Source organism: Stigmatopora nigra, chromosome 12, assembly GCF_051989575.1.
Source record: "Stigmatopora nigra isolate UIUO_SnigA chromosome 12, RoL_Snig_1.1, whole genome shotgun sequence".
Lineage (NCBI taxonomy): Eukaryota > Metazoa > Chordata > Actinopteri > Syngnathiformes > Syngnathidae > Stigmatopora > Stigmatopora nigra.
This window is the reverse complement of record NC_135519.1, coordinates 7,303,242-7,323,302: the sequence shown is the minus strand read 5'-3', so window position 1 is coordinate 7,323,302 and position 20,061 is coordinate 7,303,242. Positions and strand designations below refer to the sequence as shown.

General features: G+C 38.8%; 1 protein-coding gene and 1 long non-coding RNA gene across 3 annotated transcripts in view; one reads left to right on the top strand and one right to left on the bottom strand.

Annotated features, from left to right (window-relative positions):
- bcl11aa (BCL11 transcription factor A a) overlaps positions 1–20,061 on the top strand; it is a 37,349-nt gene that overhangs the window by 2,686 nt on the left and 14,602 nt on the right. Inside the window, exon 2 of one of the 2 annotated variants that reach the window (XM_077728996.1) lies at positions 1,417–1,866. In XM_077728996.1, the coding sequence (XP_077585122.1) occupies positions 1,417–1,866 (450 nt within the window). Of the gene's footprint in view, positions 1–1,413; positions 1,867–20,061 lie in introns of both variants that reach the window. The other variant, XM_077728995.1, reaches the window with a different exon arrangement.
- LOC144204989 (uncharacterized) lies at positions 132–19,815 on the bottom strand. Its single transcript, XR_013327987.1, has 4 exons — positions 19,667–19,815; positions 11,050–11,142; positions 4,762–4,866; positions 132–232 (listed from the first exon to the last, which is right to left on the bottom strand). It is a non-coding gene; the product is annotated as an uncharacterized LOC144204989 (long non-coding RNA).

Genomic DNA, 20,061 nt, shown 5'->3' with positions numbered 1-20,061 from the left:
CACTCAGACGATGAAAATTAAAATCTATTTTTTGATCCTCTGTGGTTTTAAGTTCATTAAAATGTGAAATTGGGTGGCTGAGTAAAGAAGGTCAACGAGCATTATCCGGCGAGCGTGGAGTCACACTCCTCACCTTCGACTGGAAGATCTTTTAAAGAAGGACATAGAAATATGCGGTTGCTCTGCTTGCATGTCTTTACTTCACTCCTGGAGGGTTTGCGTTTTGAAAAATCTGACAATGAAAGTGGGAGAAAACACATTGATTAGTACATTTTGTGAGAAAAATCCTGGTTGCAAAACTGGCAAAAGTATGTACTTGTTGGCCCGGGCCTTGAATCAATATGTTACATGTACTATGCTTTTCTATCTGCTGGTTAGATTTAACAAAACTGCTTTTAATAAGGCTAGGAAAGTCAAAATATTTGTGGACCACTGTTAGAGACTCAAATAAATTACTGATAGCATTTTCTATGTCACCCATACCGGTACAGTTGTCACTACAGTGGACAGCTATTTAAAAGTACCTTTTTCCATATATGAATGTAACAAAACAAAATGAAGATGAATGATATTTAACCATTTTACTATTTTATTAGGGCATGCGACTATTTTTGGTCATCAAAAAAAACTTAAATATTAGCACTTTTTATCATTTTGTATCAATTATCAATAAATAGGAGAAGGTTTGTATATTTTTATGATTGTATATGCATTTAATAAAATAATGCAACGTTTCTAAATGCAAAATTGACATGAAATTAATATAGAAAAAAAAAGAGAAACAGACAAATTACAGCCCAAGGTAACACAAATGCTGTTTGCATAAAATTTAACTCATTACATGCCATTCATAGCGATAGATGTCCGATTCATTTAAACTGCCCAGACTTGCTTTGAATGTTCATGTTTCAGTGCCATTGAAAGCACTAGACGTCCAATCCATTTTGACTCGGAAGGACAAACAAACAAATGTTCATTCACCCCTTCCAATTTAAATGAATTGGACGTCTAGCTCCGTCGATAGCAACCAAAGAGTTAAATTAGAGCCTTGTAAGTGTCTGGAAAAAACATGAAAATCTTAATTTGTACATGAACGGGTCAAGCGGTTGACGTGAGGAGCTAGCGATTCTGTCCAATAGGCACGTTTCAATCATCACAAGGCAGGCGTGAAACACCCCGTTATTGTGTTGTTTCATAGTAAGCATGATGAAAGCTTCTCTTTATAGTTCTTCTGTTTGCTCCCTGCTCAATTCACACAAATAATTGCAGCAAAAGGAATAACGAAAGAAAAAAAACGACGTGTATAAACACGCCACTTGATTTCCTGAGAGTGAGACTCATCTTATAATTTCCTCCCTTCATTCCTCCCACTCTCATCTATTTCTCTTCTTCGGCCTTTCTCTCCATCACCAGCAGCCGATCCCCTTTCTACGGTAGTCGTCTCCTCGGAGGAGTTGTCGGAGCGTTGCTCGGAGCACTCGGAAGGGACCGGCAGTCTCAATGGCCATCGCCCGGTCTCCACCTTGGGCCGGCTAACTCGGCTGGGTCATGACCCCCACCACTCGCCGGAACAGGACCTGCTGACCTGCGGACAGTGCCAGGCCACATTCCCATTGGCGGACATCCTGCTCTTCATTGAGCACAAGAGGAAGCGATGTCACGGTCCCCCCTGCCTGACGGTGGGCCGAGGACTGGACAAGCCTCCCTCCCCTTCCCCGGGCTTAGCCCTGACTCCGTCTCCCGCCTTGAACTCCCTGCGCAGCCGAAGGCCCGTGGAGGTGGGCATCCAGGCCACTCTGGCGGATGACGATGACGACCGCTTCTCGTCACCTCGGGGAATCTTCCTCAAACAGGAGCTCCTCCCAGGTAACTGTTTTCGCACTTCCTATCCTACACTGCATCCCACTGAGTTTGCACACAGTACCTCACAATAGGGTGATGTTTTGCAGATTTTCTTTGGAGCAAACACATGTATGTGTTGTGCGTGGTATTCAATGACATGCAGTACATTAGCCAGAATACGCTAACCTAAGAATGCATGTTAAGACAAGCCTCAGGCTTTTTGTCTTCTACGCATAAGGGTAGCGAGAAGGTGGGGTGACACCAGGAACAATAATCTTCTGTTGCAACCAACATTTATGTTTACATAATCACTCTTATTAACTCATTGCCTGCCACACAAAGTGCCCGACATAGAATCCACTTTGAAGTACGAGGGATGGCAGCAAAGTTCATTCGCTACCACCTCTTCCAATACAACTGGATGGGACATCTACTAGAGATAAAACCCTTGGAATGGATTTCCAGCACTGTCCATGGCAGGCAATGAGTTAAAAACTCAAACCACTCATGTGTATGTGAGCATTTATGACTCGGACTTAAATTCCTGGGAGTATGTGTAGCCTCCTCCTGAGTTTCGACACGTAGAATACGCGCGTGTGCGTGCTGGCCTCTCTCATGTGGCCTGAGCAGATGTGTCCGCTGCTCGGTGTGGTTTCCCCTCTTTCATTGCCACATCTAGCCCAACTAAAAGCAGCCCAGCTCTACATCCTGCGTCAGTACTTCAAAACATCTTTCTTTGGCCACCATGTGCTTCGTAGGTAAAATATGAGATGTATCCTCCCTTGTATCTTCACCCTCATCTCCCCCTCTATGAAGCAATCAAAAAGAAGGAAAAAAATGTTAAAAAAGGGTACATCCAACATTAAATAAGCTCCAAAAGACAATGTCATTTATATAAAGTATCGCAATGCCACTAATTATTTGTTACATGGACATTTTTTTCTTCCCTGTGCATTTTAATTAGCAGTTGTATTTTTTGTTAGTGGTTCTCTTTGTAAACTGAATTAGCCACCACAGAAGGAGGGAAAAGTCAAAAGGGATGCAGATGAAATAGAGCTACGGAGAGACATAATAAAAACACACACGTTATCGTTTTGTTCCTTGAGTGTGTCTCAGGAATCCTAAGTATACTCCAAGCAATTGTTGTTTGTGAGTTCTATCCCTCATTAAATAACATTTAAGAGGAGGTGCACAAACGACGACTTTATTGACAGACACATTTGCTTTTGACCTTTTCCCATAAATCTATGTGTACGCGGGGAGAGGGTGTGTCTTATTTTCAGGCAAACTTGCTTGTCTAAGCATTGACTATATTTCAACACACACACACACACACACACGTGAAAACGCAGACCAGCTCAACTGGGTTATTAGAGCGATTTACATCATAATGCAGGCGCCTAGTTGCTTCAATAGCGTTGTGTGTGGGAACGTCTCGGTATTAACAGCTGGACTCTCAAACCGGTGGAGAAAACAAGAAGGCTGTTCTATATGTCATTTCTGAGTCTGAACTGCAGAAAGACATACTTTTGATTTTTACACATCAATTCTCAAGCAGCTTTCTGTTAGCATAATAAAGAACACATCCGCTCTGATAATAAAAGCCAGTATTCCCCTCTCTGCCCCGTTGCTTTCATCCTAATTGACCCCAAACTGTCATTGCAAAGTAAATATGTCAGAAAAAAATCCTGCCTGAGCTTCAGCCTTGATTACATCTGCCCAGCATTCCTAATGACAAAACGACAAACAGAGCAGACACTTAGTCTGTTTCCTTCTTTATTAAAGCTGACTTGTTGTGTCCCAGCAACATCTCCAATTAGATAGTTAAGTTTTCCTTACAGAAAATTAAGACAGTCAGACATTTGAAATGAACTATTTACTGCAAACTCACACATATCTTGCTTCTTTGGTCATTTTTTTTCCATTTTTGCAATACAACATTCACATTACAGTATGTGCTAAGTGTTTAATTATTGTTACCAGTGGGCAAAATTGCTATTATTTCTTAACCTGGTTGAAATTTGTGACTTTTTTCTATAACTCCTGTTTTTTTGGTAATGTTTTTATGTACACACGATGTGATGATTTTGGAGCCGCTTGTTGTGAAATGTGTATCTGTGGTCAGAGTGCGAATATGATGCTCCTACTGCAACGCTCCAAAGAGCACAAAGCGTCTGACTCGTGCTCGGCCGCTGCTATTTGCATATCAAAGAGATCCAGCTGTAGAGAGGCTGCATTACCTGTGTGCGTTTATGGGTGTGAGAATTCTATGAGCAAATCAGCGATGCAAAAAAAAAAAAAAACACACAAAAAACTAAAAAAAATAACAGCATACCTTTCTAGCACATACACGCGCACACATTACGCACCCTCTCTTGCCCATTTATTCTATTAATCCCTGACTGAGATGAAAATTGTGATATAATCCCTTAGGCATTTCATTCAAAAAAAGCATTGCTAATGTCTCAAAAAGAGGGCTTGACATGTGTGTGTCTTTCCATGGTTTTGATGGATTTGAGTGGTTTGAAATCCAATTTGTGTTATTGGGTATACATTCTTTTGCACTTTTACTAATTTTGACGACAACTAAGAGAATTGTAGCCCTCCTTGTTGACACATCAGTTACAGTATGTGCCTTAATGAGCTGAAATAGAGCAAGAGGAAACAACTGTTCGTCCTATTGACCAACGATCTTATCGGCTGATAAACTGTGCTCCTCTATCAATATTGGCTCATTAGCACAGCCATTATTCCTACTTGCGCAGATGAACCCTAAAATGTATTGAGACCCACTTTAAACTATGAAATCCATTAGCCAGCTACTGGTGATATTCCCATTTGATAGCTGGTAACATGATGATTGTTGTGTGTGATTTATTGTTTTGTAATTACCTCATCATCACTGCTAATGCAACTTACCTCAATACATATTAGTTCATCTCCAAGGTCCATTTATTTCCTTGCATGGTGTCAGATCCTATCCTCAGCCTCATTCCTCTTTCACTTCTCCGTTCTGAATTATTCCTTTAAAAAAAAAACATTCATGATTATTTTCAACTGTTTGTTTTTATCATTCCAATAATGCATTTGTACCCTTTCCTTACAATATTTCGTAGTGGCTGCAAATCCAACAATGGACATTGTAACTGGATCACTTTGAATATGTTTAGTGGGTCTCTCTCTCACACCACAGCGAGGCTACAAAGAGATTTCACACAGAGGCTCCCATCACTAATCTATTGATAGCCCCTCTTTCGCCCATTTCTTAGATTTATTAGTGGACTCAAGGGAAGGCTTTTTGAACTTCTTTTTTGGTGTTTCTAAATATCTTTCTTGGAGGCTTAGAAGATCAACAGTAGGACTACACATGCATGTCGATTGACAGTGCAGGGATAAAATTGCTGCTGGGGACCGCAAATTGGTCATTTCCATGATTGCAATTTACATGAAGTGGTAAACGAGTAGAAATTGTGAAATAACTTACCCTCCAATGTATTGCTATTAAAGTTACAACCATGACATTTTATGGTTCTGGATATCGATACTCGACTCTTTGGCATCGGTGTAAACTTTGCAGATACCACACTTGCTTGAAATCATTTAAAACATATATACATTTTTCTTTCAATACTAAATTTCTACTCAAGCCATTTTATCATGGCTTGATCAGACATTGTTAGTCACTGTCACAATCACACTGATTATCATTGGCCGCACGTTTAATCCTTTTAGACCGGAAGGGTGGAAGCACATGGACAAATGTTATTTTGCTGCCACATGTTTCGGACATCTACTAGTGATTAACTAATTGGGGGGGGGGGGGGGGGGGGGGGATTGTATTTTGGCCAAAGGAATAGCCAATTCTATTTTTAAGTGAACACTCCCACACGACTATTTGAAATGTATTGGATGCCTACTAGTGATTATCAGATATGAATTCACAGAGGAGGAGGATTGGATGCAACACAATCAAACACCATCTTTAGCGTAAGGGAAACAGTGGTTAAAAACTCCAGCTCCAAGAGTACATATTCCGCAGCACCACCATGTTGTTTCTTAGTACATACTAACAACGCCGACAACATTTTAGTGCCATATTGTCATTGTTACTACTATCAGCAAAACGTTTTGCAATATTTGGTCAATTAATATAAGGGAATCATTGCAGTCAGTGCATCTCCCTCCCCTAAGGGAAATTGTCAAAAAAATCCTGATCTTACTCAAAAACTGCTTAGTAGAGGAGACTCGTCCTCAAGTAGATGAGAAATGGACATCTTTCAACAATTTCCTAGTTTGTTGTATTTACAGTAATGTCTTCGACATGTGCAACTACTCACTCTACTACATGTGCAGTCCTTTGCAAACTCACTGATGGTGGAGGATTGTTTATTGATCTGATTCTTTTGTGTTTATCTAAGCAATTCACTGTCCACGCTACATTTACTCCATCGTACCATGTGGGAAAAGCTTCTGCTTTTGCCTCACTTGCTGCTCTCCGGGTTTATATATTCTTGCACGCTCACTCACGGACACACACACACACAAACATACACACAAACAGACTCATCGGAGCTATCCAGTGCTAGTCCAAGCCCTGAAAGTGTGTGAAAGACTAGGTAGGGGATTCGTTGGTACTTTATGTCTGAGTTTGTTCACGTGTGTGTGTGCTGCTTACATCTTGCAGGCCTGTGTGAGTGGCTCTAATCTTTTATGTTGGCATTGTAAATGTGTGTGTTTGTCTCACTCTCTCACTCCCACTACTTTCACCACTTGACATACCTTCTCTTCACGACATGAAAAGGGTGGTGATTGCCATACAAAAAAAGAATTCATCCCTCAAGCTGTATAACATATGTCATTTGTACAGTCTAAAACTGTTAGAAAATGTTCTTTAACTGCACAATTCAATGATTGAAAGTCAAGAGCTGCAGATGGTGATATAATTCATAGTGATGCTAATAAGTCAATGATTTGAAAAGTGTTACATCAGAGGAAGTCTGATCTACAGAAGTCAATTGAATATTTTCCTTAAATAGGGCTTAAATGAATGGCTGCCAATGACGACGCTAGACGTCCAATTCAATTAGTTTATCATTCGTGTAGTGCTGTCAATAGCAATGAAAAAGGAGCATTCACAGCCAGTGTTCCCAGTTAAAAAAATGCAAAATGAATGATTTTCCTTCCTCCATTTTGCAGTGATATTCAAATGCATTTTAATTTTACATATACATTTAGTAAACAGACACATTGTCATAAAATAAGGCATAGAACCATAACAGGAATATTAAAAAACAACAAGTCAACACCCATAACTATGTATGCATAAAGGACAACCCCCCCCCCCCCCCCCAAACCCACCCAAACGCACACACATTCACAAAGCGCCACCAGCAGCAACGCTGACTTTTCCAGATAATTTGTGGACGCTCATTTGAATTTTAAGCGCTACTTTAATCTTCAAAGCTCAAATAGCTTTATGAATATGCATGCAGTGGGCAGACTTTAGTTCATTACCTAGTTGTAAATTCTAATGACCATTAGTTCCTCACAGTAATTGCCAATTGTTTTGCATTTTTGATTGGCCTATTACCATGCACATTCGTGGTGCACATCCGCCACGCTTGTCAGAGCCTGCATGTCAGGGGGTGTTTTTATGCTTGTGTATGTGTAGTGGGAGTGTGTTTTCACGTTTGTGCCTTGGGTAATTGTGTGTGTGTGTGTGTGTGTGTGTGTGTGTGAGAAATGTTTTTTTTTTTGGGTGTTGTTTTGATTTTTGGGCTAATATAAATGAAAGTTACATTATTCTTAATTGTGATGATTAAGAGCCAAGCCAGATATTGGACATTTAATTTACATGATGTCTCGGCTGTTTCCTCATTACTGTGCTTGTCCTATACGCACTGACACACACAATCACGCACACATACACAAAATATGGTAAACAAACCATCTGGCTAGGTCCTATATGGGTCAGTTGACATGGTAAAATGATTTCACAATGCCCATCCCTCTCTCTTTCTCTCTTCTTGTCAAGCTATTCAAAAGTGTCAACCTTCTATTTTTCTTTTTCTTGAACAAAAGATAAATGAGCTGAGTTTCCGCTACTGGATAAGATTCTTAGAATACATTTTGCAGAAGGTGGTTAACTTTGTATATGTGCAAAGGTGATGTTGTTTAACAGAATATAGTAAATAAATGAAAACAGTGGTTTGATTGTGACTTACCAATTGTAGTGTACTGTTGTGTTCCAAATGATCACTGACAATATACTGCAATATAATTTATTTGTCGTCTAATTAATGATCAAATCAAATTAAGACCCCTAAAATAAAAAAAATGCATTTTTCTATATTACACTAAATCTTCATGTGATCTCTGTTATAATAAATACATGCCAGATTGCAGAGGATGAATAATTTTGAACACAACTGTACATATGCATAAAAACACGTTATTTCTTTTCTATTCCTAGAAAGATTATTTAGAGGAAAGCAAAAAAAAGTAAAATACATGTATTATCATTTACAAATGGAGATTTTTCTATTTATATTCCCTTTGTTGATTTAAAAAAAACATTAACCCTATTTCCTACTTACACACATACTCATTTTCCATCCTCCTCCCAGTTTGTGTACAAATGCCGTTAGGGGAAATATGTGAAAATACATCCTGATGAAAAGGAATTCTTAATTACGGAGAATGTGATGGACGAAGTGTTTGTATGTGTGTTTTGAGGGGTGGTCTCCATAGGAACTCAGGAGGCCTGTTTCCCGAGGTGTCTATTCACACATATGCGCGCACACACATACAGTATATACCTCTGGCTGCTGTTACTCACTTCAAAGTTGTTAATATTCAGCTGGGAAACTGTATCCAGAGTACAGCTAAATTATTTAGTGAATGAACTTTTTTAGGTAGTCAGATGAACTGATGGGCAATTTTCTCGTGTGTGCGTGTGTGCGTATGCCCGGTGCTTGGTCTTAGGCCAAGAGCATGCATAATTGATCCGGTGCCCGCTATCATTTTCTTGATGTAATTGCCCTGTAAGATATGATGAAATCTAATGGATAATTTATCACCCCAAAATGGAATGGCTAAAATGTACTTTTTAGCCGTTTTTCTCTCTATTTCCCCTGTGGCTGTTCTGGCAAACGTGTGTTTTGTACACTTACACATTTTTGCTGTGTGTGGTCAAAATGGAAGAACAGTTTCATGCTGACAGCGTTGCCAAGTAAAAACATCATGAAAGAACTAGTAGTTTTAAATCATTAAAACAAATAGTAATGCTATTTGCTGGAGATTGTGGGCCTGAGTCATTCTGAGTTGTGATTTATCTTTATATCATGTATATTGAAACATTTTTTTCTTACTAACAATAACGTTTCAATAAGTTTAAGTCTGGATTGAGTCTTCTTTCTCTCTCTGTTCTTCAACTTCTTCTTTTTTTAAATGAATCAAAAATTGATTTTAAATTCTTTCATATTTCTAATCCACCATGTTCTCCTTAGATACTACTTATTTCTTGTTTGCTAAATAATGAAGCGAGACCTTCTTTGAACTGTTGCCCTGTAACAAATGAGCTTGGAAGAACACAACAGCATGCGCGTGTGTGTGCACTGATAAGAAAAGACACCTTACTTACAGTGTCTACTTTATGAACATCGCTTTATTTCCTCCCACTCTTTGCTTTTCCTAAACATTATCCATATTTTCTCTCTTCCTAATTTATTTATTCATCTTCATCTGCTCTGAACTCTTGTTAAAGTGGACCGTGGTTACCACTAGACACACATACAAACAAAATCTTGCATATATTTCTATCTAGAAAAGTATTCATTGTGGCCTTTGTCTACTGCATGATTAATTCCTATTGGCTTTGCGGCATACCCTAGTATATTTATGCCTCTTTTACTGACAGATAGACAGACAAAGGAACCTATACGCATGCCAACAAACACAATGTTTGTCTTTGGTGTACATGTAAAATGCCCCTCTACAAAGTTAGGTGATGCGAGGAATTAGGCGTGATGGAACTGTGAAAAGTAGAAAGAGAAGGACAGCAAGATGAGAAAGAAAGGGCATATGGTTTGAAAACATTGAGCAGCTTGGTCTAAGGGTAGGATATAGATAGAAATAGGGGACATGTGGGAGAGAGGGGACGTGTTAAAGGGAAATGGAAAAGGCTGAGTCCTGACAGTGACTGTCCATTAACAGATGAACCTGGCTTACGTCCAATTGTTTGATGAGACTGGGGTTCCAAGGTTGTGGGTGTATGCATTTCACTGCATTTACCCCCCTGCACCTTTCACTCTGCACTGCTAAATACACTAGCTGACTTTGCCCTGTTTGTTATTTGGCTTCCTTTGTCTTTCTCATTATACAAACACATTATTCCTGGCATTAAAGAGGGATGCTATAAGTATACATTTTCCTGTAGAAAAAAATAATGAATGTATAAACACCAACACATAACATGAAACAAACAACAGAATTGTTTAAAAAAAATCCTAAAGGTGACTTTTGAAAGGGAATATGGGCCTAACATGGCATATGAGAATTTTCTCTCCATTGAACCAATAAGAAGTATTGATTGTAGTTTATAGAAGTATTGATTGTAGTTTAAATGTGTTTGATGAGGTAAACGTCAACAATTTGTAAGATAATATTTTTTTACTATACTAACAAAAGGCCAACTAGTCCTTAATTGACCTTACTTGGTGCACTTAGGGCAGCCATGCTATAACTGATAACCATTCTTTCATCTGTTAGTGTGTTTGCTCTTTGTTCATTCATTTTATACGCTGTATATACTCACAAGGGCTGCGTGGTGCTGGAGCTTATCCCGGCTAACTAAGGACAGTAGGCGGGTCACACCCTGGAGGCCTGAATTCACAGCAAGGCAATTGCAGAACTGATAACTAATTCTTCACAGAGTTGGAAGTATCCGTTTATCCTGATAAGTTGGACAAGGAAATGAAACTAAACGCTGAATATAGTGATGGAAGAAATGGGGCGTTAAAAGCCAAAGCCTGAGAATATTGAAGTAGGATAGGATTTCTTTCATTGATATTAACTTTGTGTAGAAAAAGAAAAAGAAAAGTAAAGCACATCAATGAGGCTGTACATATTAATGACAACAATTCCAATGGTGATGATAGAGTGAAGGGGAATTGCTGCAGTGATGCAATTTAATGCTAAAACACATACCTGACTGTACAGCAATGCAGAGGAGACACATCAATTCTTCAGGAAAATCCTGCTAAGACTTTAGCCAGTGCCATATGGTTCACCAACCCAAAACTGCAAGACAAATGCACAGAAGTTTATAATTCTATCTGTACTCCAAAGATGTGAGAATGTCATATTGCTTGAATTGATTGAGCATTGTGTTGCAACTTTTAGTTATCCTTCTAATGTGAAGCCCTTATGTAGTGCTCCCATTAATATTTTGTGGGGCATTGATGCAGGATGTGTGCCCTTTAATTGGTCTGGTGGTGGACGCTGCCTGTCAGTAGGGACAGACTCCAGTTCACCCTCACCCTAATGAGAACAAGTGGTATAAAAAGCGGATTGATGGCGTCAGGTTTATCCTGTTTGTCTTAGTGTGAGTCCCATTTGATAGTGGCGGTGGTAAGTGTTGCATTATGGGTCTTAGTAGCATGTAACATGAACCTCACATGTTGAAACCCATTATGAATACTGTTGTTGATTGCATTCTGAAATGAAATATATAATAAAAGAGTAAAGAAAAATAGACAAAAAAATAACAGTACTGCAGAACATTAATTTTTTTAAGTTAATGCATTTTAAATGATAAAATCCTATTTAAATTTGGTGAGTTATTCAATAAATTATTTACACTTTTCTTTTAATCATCTTGGGTCTAAAACAACAAAATTTAGTTGCTGCATACTTATTGCAGTAGACTTTCTACTTACTTTTTCCATTTTATCATGCATTAATTGTAATTGCTTTCTGAAATCTCATGACTACTACTGAATCATTTGCATAGGGGAAGTAATGTATTCACACAAACGGGTAAACATAGATGCAGGATGGTGCAATTTACTGTTTCTACCTCTGGCTATAACTCACCTCACCCCCACTACCTAGTGGCTATGTGCGGAATCGTTGGCTGCATTTGAAATTAGAGCTGCTTGGCTTGAAGCTACCGTATCAGCTAGTTTCTTTCGTCCCTGCTCTCTAATCTTATGTAAACACAGAAATCAGCTTCCAGCTTACTCTGGCAGATGAGGGCCAGCGATGATGTCCCACTGTGATACATAACCCTCTAAAGCCTGGATTTAAAGTTTCGAGACGCAACACATTTTAGATATACTTTAATTTCGTAGGAAGAGGGCTGTGTGTTGTTTCTGAATTGTGTTTTCAACTGGTAAAAAGGACTGTAGGAGAAACAAGGTGCAGGATGCAGCCTGAAGATGGAATAAGATAAAGTGGGATTGAAGACGAACAAAATGTGTCTTAACCATGCTGAAAGAGACATGTTGTGACATGACCCATGTCCAGACCAATGTATACATGTCAACTAACATATTTTTTTATGAATGCCTCTGTGTATGTGGGATTTTGCGGATGTTTGAGTGTTTCTATGTCTGCGAATGATCTATGGTTTGTGTTTACCAGGCCATATTTTGGCAGGCTTGCCATCACCGACGTATGAATGATGAATTGCGGCTAGCCATTGGCTTTGGTGAAATATTTCAATTCTAAGCCTATTTTTTTAGACCAGCTAAACATTTATTCATAACAATCTTCCGAATGTTTTAAAAGTGATATCACTCAGTCTGAAAAACACATTATTATTGTGTATTTAGTAGGGCATTAGGAACACAATTTAGCAAAACATGAAAGACAATTTATTTGAAATCATTTTTAAAATCTTTTTTTAGATCTATATTTGTAATCCTAATTGTTACTGGTGGATATGTTTTTTTAATCACGAGATAAGAGCTTTTCAAATATTCCATGAGATCAATAATTGTAATAAGACAACCTTTTCATCTCGTGCTTTAAGGTCACTGTCTCCCTTATTTTTGCTCTGAGCATCTTTCTGGGTTCTTAATCCTTTACGCTAATAAGATACACATTCAGTGGGTTAACATTCAAGATCAATTTGCTTTTTTTTGTTGCTTCTGAACTTTATTTAGAGCTCATTTAAAAAAACTTTATCTTTCTGATGCATCGCTTCTTTGTTTGACTGTGTTAATAGAGATGAAGAACGGTGAGTGATATTATATTTACTCATCTTTCTTTTTAAATTGAGGTCAGTTGAAATTCAGAACTTTTTATCTTAACCATTTGAAAAGTTCCATTGTTATTTAATCGATAAGTGTTACATAGACCTGCTGAGAATGACAAATTGTTGTTTGTTTAATATTTATATCTGCCAAATCACTGGTGCAAAGTAAAATAAATAAAGTAAATGCAACCTCTCTTTGGCCATTGATGTAATTTGGTTGCGACAATTTGTCTAACAAGCCAAAACAAAGGAATTATTGCCGTAGTCACCCTTTTAGGATCACCAGAGGAAGAATGATTTTGACGTTTATTACTTTGTTACCCTTTTTAGTACGTAACCAATTCTTTTGGAGTGCCTGACGTTACAAATATAAGCTTCCCGCCTAGGTCTCAACACACTCTGCTCTCTTCCCTCTTTCTTGGTCGCTCTCTCTCTTGTTTTGTCTTCCTCTTCTTTTTATTTTTCAGCTCTCTTTACCCCCTTCTCTCCCTCTTTTTGCTGTGTTTGTGTTTCCACAGCCCGCTTGTCTCAGTAACAGTAAATACCCATGCTACCTGACACAGATCCACCTTTCTACTTGACCGGGCACATAGAGAGGGTCAGCTGGTTGTGTGTGTGTGTGTGTGTGCGTGTGCAAACACATGTGTGAAGATAAGTGTATTCCCCACTGACCCTCTGCTCCCTGGTTTAAAGGAGTGAGTGAACGCACCCTTTTACTCACTCTCCCTCAAGCAGACTCCCATCTCTGACATAAAACAGGTTTAATCTTTGACACCGTGTCCAAACTGGCCTCTTTGCAGGTGAGGGAAGCCTCTTGGGGTGTGTATGTAACTGTTATATTCACTCTGACCTAAATTTGGAGGACAATAGCCCGGAGGCTGTATGTGTGTTTATGAGTGTCTCTCTTGTGCCACTGTGTGTTTGAGTGTTTCCGCTTTTTCCTTTCCCTCTACGCTTTTAGCCTCAATCTTTTTCTCCAGAAATACAACTATATTAGATATTTTTATCTGCTCAACTGCAACCACTGCCTTGCCACACAACTGATCATTTCAATAGCTAAAAGCAATACATGCCGTCTTTTCTATGCTCTAGTCCAACCGCACTGAAAAACAACATATTGAAAATGTACAAGTGGATTTGAGGTGACATTTACCCATCTAAACATTTTTTTCTTAGAAAGATAGTCAGCACCAGCAGAACAAGCCATCAAACATCCTTTGTCATGTGATTTTTTTTCTTCTGTATTGCAATAAACATTCCTTCCATCACATACTGTTTGGCCGGAATCAAACAAGTTTGGATAAAATAAGTGCCTGGGTCAATATCATAGAAGTCGAGAGGAAAAGCCTTTTATGTTTCTACATGCCAAATATTTTTACTGCCCTATAAAAAGTAACTATGTACTATGTATGTCCCAATTCTGTTCATTCTGACTGGAGCCAATATATACATCTCCACCTTACTGTTTCTATTCTTGTATTTTATTAATTAGTATCATTTTCGTTATTTCATTAAACTCACTCAAAAATAAAAAAAGAGAAGAGCATTTTATATTAGTTGTTTAAAAAGAATGCTCGGTAAGTGTATATATTGTATCATTGACCTGATTGTCAAGCTCAACCATTTGGATCCATCAATATTGCTTCTACGGAAACAGAAAACATGATTTTCTGACGTTTTACAGGTATTGACATTAAAAAAAAATGAACCCAAACTGGATTTATCGGAAAACAAATGATTGCTTGACTAGAAACCAAAGCTCAATCCCATAGTTTTTGTTGCTAGCGCAGTGCTCTCTGATGATGGGGATATTGACCTTTTAGGAATATTTAGCATGTAATGCAATTATACCACTAATGGATTTGGCCCACTGATCTTTTTGTGCGCAGTGTCAGTGGGCTAGTAAAGCGCTGTTGGCTTTATTACAACTCACAGACACGCGGACCATGCACACCAGTCGAGCCCTGTGCTCATTTGCCTGTGTATGTTCAACATCTATAATCCTGCCTCTCTTGTGAAATCACACACGAGCTCAAACGAACATGCGTGTGTGTGTGCACACAGCCACTAACGCACACGTGCACGCCAGACCCCTTGTGACTGTGTGTGTCTGCCAAGTCAGACGGCAGACTGCCAGCAAATAAGGGGGCTGAGATGGGGTGAGGGCTCATCTGCCGGGGTGAGCCAGCTACAGCCACACACAAAAACACACACACTAAAGCAGTGGCCACTTAGATTAACAGGGTTAATTACCACAACATGGCGCCCTGACGTTCCTACTGCGGAGGGACGTTGAGCTCTGGCCAGGGTTACAGTGGAACCAGTTGCACAGTGTACTCAATTGGATAGAAACTTATGGATATATACAACTGCGAGACATGACATCAGACGTAATTGATACAAGTTCTATCCAAATGAATTTAAAAAAAATCATATATTTCAATTAATTGATGCATTTTAGGATAAATTAACCAACATCTATTTCTTCCATTATGTATGTATGCTGAGGCTAACTGCCAATGAGTTAAACGACTGTCCTATATAGAGTGATTTATGGTTCTATACAGTGCGTCTGTGACTCATTCTGATTCTTGTCGTGACTTGCCGGCCTACATATTGCAACCTATATTTTCAGCTTTTAATAAGAAAGTGTGATAAGTAGTTAAACGGTAGCCATTTTAAGGCGCAAACAGTAAGCGTGGAGCTGCGATGGCCATCGGGGATCTTGGCAAGACGTGTGAGGCGTGCTACTGTCGACTTGAGAAGTTGAGGCACGTTTAATAGCCAGAAAAGCCTGAGAGGAGGTGATAGGAGGTTAGAGCGGAGTAAGAATGACAGAGAAGACACACGGGCAGATGGTAAAACTAGTGCAAGTGTGAAAAGCAACAGGAATCATGTGTCTTTGCCAGTCTGGACTAAATATGGCACAATTTGCCACCTTTTCACAAAGCCCTTCTCACGCAGTTTTTGGAAAACAAGAAGAAGGGAAAAAAAATCACCTTCATAAATGCTGCTCGCCACAAAAGGTCTGTTTCTGTGTGCATTTGTAGAGTGGTCCAACATGGTGTGCAATAAATCAGATCACTTGTTTGCTTTCTCCGAGGAATACATTTGTATTGAATTACAGTAGAGGAAAAACTAACTGTGACTCACGTCTCTCGTACTGGTGACTGTATGAAAAATAATGAAGGTTATTGGCACTGTTATTATTGGCATTTGATAATTGATGACAAAGCAACATTTTATGTTTAGTCTCTGAGGTTTGGAACGCTGAAAGATATTAGTTTTGCATTACAAACTCACCATATGCCGCTCCTCAATGGTACTTTTCTAGTCGTTTGAACAAAATGGCATATTACAGTAAATGTTTACTTGACGCTTAGTGTTTACTAACCAGTTAGACGGAAAAAAACAAAAAACAAACAGACAAAAGGACCCCTATTCATCTATAAAATGCCCAGATTGGTCTATGAAGTCTGACTGGTACAAGACTCTTTTGCCTCTTAAAAATCCCCAAGTTTGTTATTTAAACTGCAGATTTCAAACGAACACAAAAAAGTACCATCTAATGGCCTAAAAATTGTGGTAACTTACCTTAACTTAAGTGTTAAGAAAGGAATAGCTTCATTTACAATAAATTAAAGTGTCAATTAAACGGGTGATAAAAGATTATAATTATAGATAACTTGCTTCATTGTTGTGCTAAATAATATTGCATTTTTTATACAAAATTTCATACATTAGGTAGATATAAAGGTAGAGGAGTAAGGTGGTGTAGTAAGGGTTCAATTGGGGCATGTTTCTTGAACACACACATACACACAGCACCTACTACACTTGAACACAAACACACAAAAACAGCTATGCTATGTTTCAACTTGATTTAGAGGGCTCAGCTGCAGGGAATAGAACTTGAAAAAAAGAGGGAAAAAATGAGGGCAGGGGACATAGACGGACTGAGAATAATAGAGGACAGTAGTTTACAAGTTGTAGGTCTAGGGAAGAAATATAGACACTGTATAACTGTTTTAAACAGAAATGGGAGTGTTTTTTTATGAGGTCCAAGAGTTGCTTGCTGCCCTGTAAGGAGAAGTGGTGTGCTTGGTGGAATTAATCTGCACCTCTGACACGCTGCAATGTACATTCCATAGACATTCAGAAGACATTTGAGCACTCACTATCCCAAACAGCTTTGTCAGCTATTTTATGGGGACTTTTTCTCCCGTCAAAATCCATTCCAATAATGTTCTTTGTAGATCATTCCGAATGACTGGGATGATGGCTTTGGAAAGACATGCATGTGTGTGCTTTTAATGATGTGACTCAGAGGGCTTTGGGGATGGCAAAGAGTGATATCCCACAAACGGAGAGAATAAAAGCTCATCTGAAAGCCAAAACATATCCATAAATGGGCGCACATGAATGCAATGTTGTCTATGTATTTATCACTTCATCAGAAAGTTGTCCCACAACCTTTAAGACCAAAAAAAGAGCACTGATATTAGAACGGATACCTAGCCATGCTCAGGAACATTGTTGACCCTTTAAAAGGTTAGAGCCGAAAACGGCTAGTTCTGTTGTGAATGACAGAAATTGAGTTAAATACTATGAAATGTATAATAATTAGCCTTTTTAGAGTATTAGTATTTATATAGTATTATATAGTAGAATATTAATTTATACATACTTGTAAAATGCCTTACATTTTTAGTACATTTTGCACCGCTTTCCTGATTAATTTTAAATTCTAACACACTTGGTTGATGGATTTATTTATTTCATAGACTTGCTGTATTGCTGCCTGATGTAGTTGCTTGCGTACATGCTTGTTTTGTTCAATTCCTACCATTGTCGGCACCTACTCTAATAACAGAGGGTGAGTTTGATCAAAGGTATCTTTTTCAAGATTGTGTAACAGAAGTTACAAATACAATACAAAGTCTTATTTTAAAATTTAAAGTGTAATTTCAAGTAAGGTGTCTGTTTCCTTTCACCAGTTTTCCGTTTACACTTTCTGTTTTGAAAGATATGCTACGGTGCGGAATGACTTGCTCTTTATGATGATTGATGGCCAGCTAGGTGTGTTGTTAGTACGTGAGTGCACGTGTTGATAGATGGGTTAAAGTTTTGCCTTTCATTCACAACCTGCCCTTAAGACATGTAGGAAAAAAATAGAAAAGAGGGAGAAGATTGTAAAACGGGTAGTTGTAAGCAGCTATATAAGTTCTTCCATGTCTTTCGAGGAAAACATTACTTCAATGTGTGTTCAGCTCCGAATTTTGGTCATACCTGACTCGGTGTGAAACCAAGTAGCCCTCCAATAAAATGGATCCTGTTTACCCTGGAACCAGAGCTATTTTCTCGCGGCTAGGAGCCCCTTGTGTACCCATGCTGCATTAAAATCCTAGAATTTTACATTCTGCACATACAGCGTATATTCGGTTAAAGTGTTTTACCGGTCGTCATCACGCATTTTCAACACTAGAGCATTTAGCAAAATTGTTTCATTCAATAAAATCATTGAACTGAAAGAAATCATACATCGATTGAATAGATCAAGATGGAAAAAATTGTTTGTGCGTCCATATTGGCCACTTTTCTAAACATGCGCTTCTGATGATTGCTTTAGTCATTGTACAAATTGTGTATTCTAGACACTATGCTTCCTCTCAAGGGTTGATTATAATAGGGCACTCCCGATGACGGTCGAATAATCTCTCTCAGTCCATTGCCTGTATTAATTGAGCGACAGTTCTTTGCTCTCGACATCACAATGGAATTGGTTGCTTTCTCACATGCAATTTATTTATCCTCCCACGAACAACACATTCAAGCGGTGTTGATTGTTGAGGCCCTCAAAAAGTGTGAGTAAGTAATATGGATGCTCCTAGTCCAAGCGAGTCAAGTCGCAAGTTTTTTTGCATTCATTTTGAAACAGCAAAACAAAAAGTAATTAAGTGTTATCACTTTTTAACTGAGAGAGCAACAAGGATCACCTATTTTTCTTACATTTTGACAACATCATTGACAGTCAAATATATATTTTTGTGGTCTGTTCAAATGTTAAATTTATAAGCCGCAGAAACAAAACACGCAAAAAGATGCGCTAACTTAGAGCGAAAAAACCCTGCATTCCTTTAAAATCTATTCTCCATGTGCACCAGTGATAAATTCAGACGTGGATACTACTCCACGTTTATCTCAGGGGGAAGTCTGGTTTCTCAATTATCTCTGTTTGGTGCTACTTCTGACCTGTGGCTGTATTTACGCGAACACACATTTATCCATGGCTTTTTAATGGCATAAAAAAAAACACTTCCTCGTCAAAAAACCCTCTCTTAATAGCTTTTCAGACTTGTTTGGGAGCTGTTTGGGTTTGGTCATTAGTGGACCATGAGTGTGTGTACACGTGTCCGTGGTGTTTTGGTAACCAGCTGACAGATGCGTTGTAATGTCGTCTTAGGTGGGATAGAGGGGTGGAGAATGGAGGGAATACAGACAGTACATACCCATGAGGGTAGGTAGGGTTAGTTGGGGTTTGGGAGTATGTGGTGCAGCACTTACGCCATACTGGGACTGATGGGAATGCCAGGCCCCTTTACCACTTCCCAAAATCACTAATGGAGCATCTTTGGACACACGTGCATGCATGCACACACACACCAACACATCACTTGGAGCATGCCTGCAGACAAAGGTATTTTGCATGATACCAGCATCTGTAAAAAAAAGAAAAAATGTCACTTTGAGTGTTTTCTATTTTCCATCTTATTGCTCTTCTCTCTTCTAAATAATTTACTAGCCTTTTTGTCCTCTGTTGGAGGCCCGGCATTGTTCAGTATGTGTAAGTGTGTGTTGTGTATGCAGAAATGAATTTGGCTGCACACAGCCAGGAGCCTTTTGCTTCCACCGCGAGTCTTTTGTCATTCCTAAGGGCGCTCTATGCCATATGCTCTGGT